This window comes from Octopus sinensis, linkage group LG18, assembly GCF_006345805.1.
Source record: "Octopus sinensis linkage group LG18, ASM634580v1, whole genome shotgun sequence".
Lineage (NCBI taxonomy): Eukaryota > Metazoa > Mollusca > Cephalopoda > Octopoda > Octopodidae > Octopus > Octopus sinensis.
Window position 1 is genome coordinate 12,015,595 of NC_043014.1, and position 7,500 is coordinate 12,023,094.

At 37.8% G+C, this 7,500-nt stretch overlaps 1 protein-coding gene across 1 annotated transcript in view; it reads left to right on the plus strand.

Annotated features, from left to right (window-relative positions):
- LOC115221607 (protocadherin Fat 4-like) overlaps nucleotides 1-7,500 on the plus strand; it is a 107,570-nt gene that overhangs the window by 83,588 nt on the left and 16,482 nt on the right. The window contains exons 26-28 of the mRNA XM_036510968.1: nucleotides 712-889; nucleotides 1,532-1,608; nucleotides 3,267-3,313. Coding sequence (XP_036366861.1) covers nucleotides 712-889; nucleotides 1,532-1,608; nucleotides 3,267-3,313 — 302 coding nt within the window. The remainder of the gene's footprint in view (nucleotides 1-711; nucleotides 890-1,531; nucleotides 1,609-3,266; nucleotides 3,314-7,500) is intronic.

Genomic DNA, 7,500 nt, shown 5'->3' on the forward strand with positions numbered 1-7,500 from the left:
GGGTTGCATTATTATTATTATTATTATTATTATTATTATTATATTATTATTATTATTATTATTATTATTATTATTATTATTATTATTATTATTATATGTTTGACTTTTCCTTTACATCTGTACAAGTTGGCTCCAAGTCTCACCCAGAGACCTCAAGAGACAACAGGTTGGAAGTTCGTGTTGTTGTTATGCCTAGGGTGCCATATATTTGGTTTTGTATTTAGTGTTGTACTGGTGAATGTCTAATAAAAACCATACGAAAATTATGTTTGTTTTAAAACTTGAGATTACATAGAAAGTATTTTGCGTAGGATATGAGCAGTTCCCATGAGCACTATCTTTTGAATTTCTGCCATTTTGGGGTTTCCTGGTATCTGAGTTAGGTAGCAATTAGCCCCTTTTGCTATCATTCCCAGGTCACCGATGACAACAGGTATTGTTTTAGTCTTCAGGTTCCATATTTTGCTGATTTCTATTTCAAGATCTTTATATTTGCTCAGTTTTTGGTAGGTCTTGACAGATACGTTTATATCGATTGGGACAGTCATAGCAATGAGGAGGCATGATTTTTGTCAGAATTATTATTATTATTATTATTATTTTTTTTATTTATTATTATTATTATTATTATTATTATTATCATTATTATTATTATTATTATTATTTTATTATTATTATAATTATTATTATTATCATTATTATTCTTTTCAGGTCCGGTCTGGGATGATTTCAATATATTGGATGTACAACCATATAACACGGACGTAAAACTGTGGTCTGAAACTTCAACAGGAAAAATTACAATTGCGTTTATTATAGTTCTCCTTCTGGTTTTAATGATCGTCTTATTCTTCTTATTTCGTCAATACAAACGAATGAAGAAGAAAACGTAAGTATATCTTTATATATAAAAGAGAGGTTGTGTGTCTGTCTCCTACGATTTAGATTCCTAACTACTCCCACATTTTGCGGTGCAGTTTAACCAAAACCGGGTATCTTATAGTCGTGATTCATATCGAGCCCTTCTGGGTATTAGCGCGCGTCTACGATGAGTCTAGGATTAAAAAAAAAATTTACCATCATTTTTTTCCATTTTAATGCATCTTTTCGCTATTATATAAGGGAAGTAACTCTCTAAAAATGTCTACGATGAGTCAACGATTTAAAAAAAAATTTACCATCATTTTTTTTGCTATTTTTTGGCTATAACCCTCTAAAAATGCTTATATAGTTATTTCCCTTACAAATCCGAGCAACGCCGGGCGATACTGCTAGTATATATATACGAGTCAAAGATTCTGCTTGGACCATAAAAGCAACCCTCCACAATGTTCAAGATAGCTTAAGATCTCCGAACGAAACCTATTTTGCCCCATAAGTTCTATCATTCATTTATCTGTGATTCATTTAGCACGGTGGGTGGGTTTTTTTTTAACCAAGCATCCGGGATAAACGAGAATAAATGTATCAGAAGTATAAAACTGCCAGTTTGTATTCCGTTATTCCATTCTGTTCGATTTTTATTTTTCAGAACTGTTATTCCAGTGACGACAGCTATTGACGCAAACAAGAAAAGAACAGACAAATCACACTTGTTAAACGTTTCTGGTAATTTCACTTCGCTATTGTCAACCAGATTAAGAAAGATGGAGGAAACCGATAAGAGCAGTGGTTTTCAACTGAGGTCCATATGACCCCTAGGTGGTTGGAGGTCCATATAAGACTTATTTAGGGGTGGGGTCCACGCTAGCAAAATAGTAAATTGAATATCGACAGGGGTATTTTAAGTGTCCGTGTAAAGCAGTGATTCTCAAACAGGGACAATATGACCCTGGGATGTTCACATAAGATTTTGTTGACTTTTGCGTTTGAGGCGAGCTGGCAGAAACGTTAGCACGCCGGGCGAAATGCTTAGCAGTATTTCGAGTGCTGTTATGTTCCGAGTTCAAATTCCGCCGAGGTCGACTTTGCCTTTCATCCTTTCGGGGTCGATTAAATAAGTACCAGTTACGCACTGGGGTCGATATAATCGACTTAATCCCTTTGTCTGTTCTTGTTTGTCCTCTCTGTGTTTAGCCCCTTGTGGGTAGTAAAGAAATAGGTATTTCGTCTGCCGTTATATTCTGAGTTCAAATTCCGCCGAGGTCGACTTTGCCTTTCATCCTTTCGGGGTCGATTAAATAAGTACCAGTTACGCACTGGAGTCGATATAATCGACTTAATCCGTTTGTCTGTTCTTGTTTGTCCTCTCTGTGTTTAGCCCCTTGTGGGTAGTAAAGAAATAGGTATTTCGTCTGCCGCTACGTTCTGAGTTCAAATTCCGCCGAGGTCGACTTTGCCTTTCATCTTTTTGGGGTCGATAAATTAAGTACCAGTTACGCACTGGAGTCGGTATAATCGACTTGATCCGTTTGTTTGTCCTTGTTTGTCCCCTCTATGTTTAGCCCCTTGTGGGCAACAAAGAAATAAGAACGGAGGTTGTTAAGGCGTCGATTCATGTGCGATCCAATGAGGATTTCTCTGTCTCACTGGTGTGGGAGCTGTCCGTGAAGGACATGACCGTAGCATCTTCATTCAAATCAAACCAATATTGTTTTTAAATCGAACAAATCAAAAGCCATTACATATATATTACAAAAAACAAAAAAATCTGTTGTTTATTCTTTTGTTGAAACACTAAGTAATATGGGCATAAACAAACCAATACCGATTGTCACGCGGTGAGGTGGAAAGGGTTGGAAAACACAAGATGCGTACGCATGCGCAAACCCACGCGCCCACACATGCACCAACACCATTATAACAGCACAAGTGCTATGTTATTTTCGTAAAGCGGGGCATCTTAATTAACAAATTTAGTGAATAGTGTAATGACGAGGTAATTATTCTCAAACACAGATCGGTTTCTTTCCTCCTTCTGTCTTTCATTGTTTCTTGCTTTTTTTTTTATTAATTGCATTATCTTTTTTTTTGCCTTTCATCCTCTCCTCTTCCTTTAAGTCTTCTCTATCTATCTATCTATCTAGCTAAGAGGTATCCATCATACGCTAGAAGGAACAGCTAAAGTCCAAACCACTAATTAGGGATAAAATCTCGGGATTTTATCCCTAATTAGTGGTTTGAACTTTAGCTGTTCCTTCTAGCGTAAAGGAGTCCTATGATTGATAGGAACTTACAAATACAAATTAAAAGCTAAGAGTATTGAACAACGACACCTCCAATACTTCTATAGTTTTACTTTCTAATCTTTTCTTTCTCTTCTCCAGCAGGAAAAAATAAAAACATACTCAAAGAGGGCAATAACTCAAAAAACGTAAGTTGAAAAACTTGTATACTTGTATGTATATATGTATATATGTATATATGTGTATGTGAGAGAGAGAGAGAGAGAGGAGAAAAAAAGAGAGAGAGAGAAAGAAAGAGAGATAAAGAGAGATAAAGAGAGAAGGAAAGAAATAAAGAGAAAAAGAAAGTGAGTCCGTCTGTGTGTGTATGTATATATATATATATATATATATATATGTGTGTGTGTGTGTGTGTGTGTGTGTGTGTGTGTGTTAATCGTAGTGTACAGTATTATATATCCATAACGGCTGATCTTAACAATCGGTTTCGCACTAGGGTTTCAAACGGAGTGTTAGATAACAATCCGATTATGTAACCCTGCGCTCTTCGGAGGTATGTTATAAAACCCGACATTAAGCGCTTTGCTCAAGAACACAACGCAACACCCGGTCTAGGAAATGATATCACGATCTTGCGATCGTGAATGCAACGCCTCTACTTGATACAGTTGTAGACTCACATCCAGAATTTCAAGTTTCTTTGTCACCGGACTTTGGCTGTCGTAAACTCGGTGGTGGCGGTTTTTCATGTTTGTCACCAAGCTCACGACAGGTGATGAAGTGTAGTGATTATTGTATTGTTAAACAATTTTGAAGCCCTGCATATGTGTCTCCATTACTACATCATTCAATGTAGTCCTCTGCTTCCTAAGATACTGAGGTTCATATACATATATATATATATTCAGTTTTCCACACGACTACTCAACGAACGGCAACATGAAACTCTGAGTAACAGTTCTGTGATAGTTTTGCAGCTTCAAATACTAGTGTGTGGATTTGGTAGACGGAAACTAAAAGAAGCCCGTCGTGTACATATATGTATATATATTTATATGTGTGTGTCTTTGTGTTTGTGTTTGTCCCCCCAGCATCATCACTTGACAACCGATGTTGGTGTGTTTATGTCCCCAGCAGTTCGCGAAAAGATACTGATAGAATAAGTACTAGGCTTACAAAGAATAAGTCCTGGCGTTGATTTCCTCGACTAAAAGCGGTGTACCAGCATGCCCGCAGTCAAATGACTGAAATGTGTAAAAGAGTATATATATATATATATATATATATATATATATATATATATATATATTATATATATATATATATATATATATTATATATATATATATATATTATATTATATTATATTATACAAAGATTTTCTTAACTTAAAAGTTATTAACTATATTAAAAAATATTTAAATAAAACAGAATGACACGAACATTTTGGAAAGAATCTTTTATACTGTGATAGGAGCTTTTGTTGCTTGCAGTTTTTCAAATACACGTGTTACAGGTTAATATGTATAGAGGAAGTATGCGTGCGTGCGCGCGCGCGTGTGTGTGCCTATTAGAGAAAGGAAAACATCGTCTGCTGATTTCGTTTTTGTACTGAGAAGTGAAAAAGCAAATTGTCTACTGATACTAGGACACTAACGTATGACCGACAACTTCTGTAGAAAATAAATCTAGATAAACTGATCGCAATGTGGAACTGTCTTGCACAGAAGTACAACCTAAATACTATCTTCTCATTTCAACTAAGATCTTTTACTCCGTCACCACAGTTTTAACATTGCACACTATCTATACCACCTCTCTCATTAGCTTTCTTGTGTCTCTTCCCACACCACCTTCTCTACAATGATTTTATATCCACTCTTTGTCTCCGAAAAAGGACAAATGACCGAAACGTTAAATTATTTCACTTTTCACAGAAGCTTACAGGACTCTCTTTTTCTTATCTAAACTAAACTAAATATCTATTGTGGAGGCGCAATGGCCCAGTGGTTAGGGCGGCGGGCTTGCAGTCGAAGGATCGCGGTTTCGATTCGCAGACCGGGCGTTGTGTGTGTTATTGAGCGGAAACGCCTAAAACTCCACGAGGCTCCGGTAGGGGCTGGTGACGACCCCTGTTGTACTCTTTCGCCCCAACTTTCTCTCACTCTCTATTCATGTTTCTTGAGTAACGCTGCGATGGACTGGCGTCCCATCCAGCTGGGGGCGGGGAACACATACGTGCTAACGATTCTGCCAGTCCGCCGCCTTCGGCGCTTCTAATAAAAAGAAAATATTTGTTTATATTTATACATACACACACACACACACACACACACACACACACAAACATGTACCGTGGCATTCCGTCGGTTACAACGATGAGGGTTCCAGTTAATCCGAACAACGGAACAGCATGCTCGTGAAATTAACGTCTAAGTGGTTGAGCACTCCACACACACGTGTACCGTTAACGTAGTTCTCAGGGAGATTCAGCGTGATACAGAGTGTCACAAAGCTGGCCCTTTGAAATACAGGTACAGCAGAAACAGAAAGAAAGAGTGAGAGAAAGAGTACAGCAGGTTTCGTCTCGTGGAGCTTTTAGATGTTTTCGCTCAATAAACACTCACAACCGCGAACCTACAACTGCGAGTCCGCTGCCCTAACCAGTGGTCCATTGCACCTCCACACACACATGTATACACGTGTATGTACATAAGTATCTATCTATCTATCTATCTATTGTAGGATAAAAAATAAGAAGAGTTTTTCTCGAACACGGAGTTGCCGTTAGAACAGCAGAAATGCTGTGTAAATTACCCTTACAGGGCGGAAAAACTTGTAAACAATCTCATGGCTTTACCCCTACCCTTTATCATAAAAGATAGGGGGTAAATCGATATCATCGACCTCAGTGTTTGACTGGTACATATTTTATCGATTTCGAAAGGTTGAAAAGCAAAATCAACCTCGGAGGTATTTGAACTCAGAACGTAAAGAACAGGAAAAATACCGCTAAGCATTTTGTCCGGCATTCTGCTGATTCTACTAGTTTGCCACCTTCCTTTCCAAACAAAATGGTTCCAAATTTTGGTACAAGGCCAGCAATTTTAAGGTTAAGGGAAGGGATAAGTGAATATCATCGACCTCAGCGCTTGACTGGTACTTTTTTCTTTTTATCGACCAAGTAAAGTAGCATTTGAACTCAAAACATAAAGAGCGCTAAGTATTGGGTTGTCCGGAAAGTTCGTGCCGATTTTTAAAGGAAAGAAAAAGGTCAATAAATACTTGCCATTACATTTTTAATCAACAAAATATGAACCATTTTGTTGCACAATGCGTCTCCATCTTTCCTTTAACTTGAAAATACCCTCTTACCAGAATTGGGGTGCTTTCATGGCAAAGAATTCATCAAGGTATCTTTTTACGTCATCCAAGGAATTGAAATTTTTACCATAAAGACTATTCTGCAGAGACCTGAATAAGTGGAAATCTGAAGGAGCAATATCTGTTGAATATGGAGGGTGGGGTAACACATTCCAGCCGAGCTGCAGCAATTTTTGTCTGGTTCCCAAAGCATCAAGTGCCGAAAATGAACTTTCTTATCTTCCATTTTAAAGGATTACAGAATTAACACATGTTATAGGAACATAAACCTTCTTCCAAGAAAAGATAGCTTAAACTGTGCTCTAAATGGAGGTGTAGTCAAATCCTATTTTATGGACACAAACCATGTTCTAAAATAAGTCGAAAGGTAAGCTACTATAAATCGGCACGAACTTTCCGGACAACCCAATATTTTGTCCGGAGTGAAGGAGCATCTCCACAAGACTCCACTCGTATGTTAGCAAAGGGGACAGATTTTTTTCCGGCGTTCTAACGATTCTGCCAGTTCACCGCTTTCCCCACTAAATAAAAGGGCAACATTGAAAAACAACAAAAACACATCACTTCAGCGAAAACAAAAGGGAACCAGCATGGCATTTGGGAAAGTGTATTGACAAACAGTAGCCTCATCAATAGCAGCTTCCTCTCTGTTTTCCTGTCTTTTCATCTTTACTAACACAATTGACAGCTGTGGAAGGACCCCATCGTCCCAAATAGCGCTTAAAAGCTTTGCATAGGACTGACGGCTCAGGACACATGGCAAGCATAATATCTACTCCCTATCCACTTACTCTGTCTCTGTCTCTGTCTGTCTGTCTCTCTCTCTCTCACTTTCTCTCTCTTTCTCTATCTATCTATCTATCTATCTATTTATCTATCTATCTATCTATCTATCTATCTATCTATCTATCTATCTATCTATCTATAGAGGAAACTGTCCCTAAAAGGTCGAGCGGAGGTGGCGAACACGTACATCGCGTCCGTCATCTAC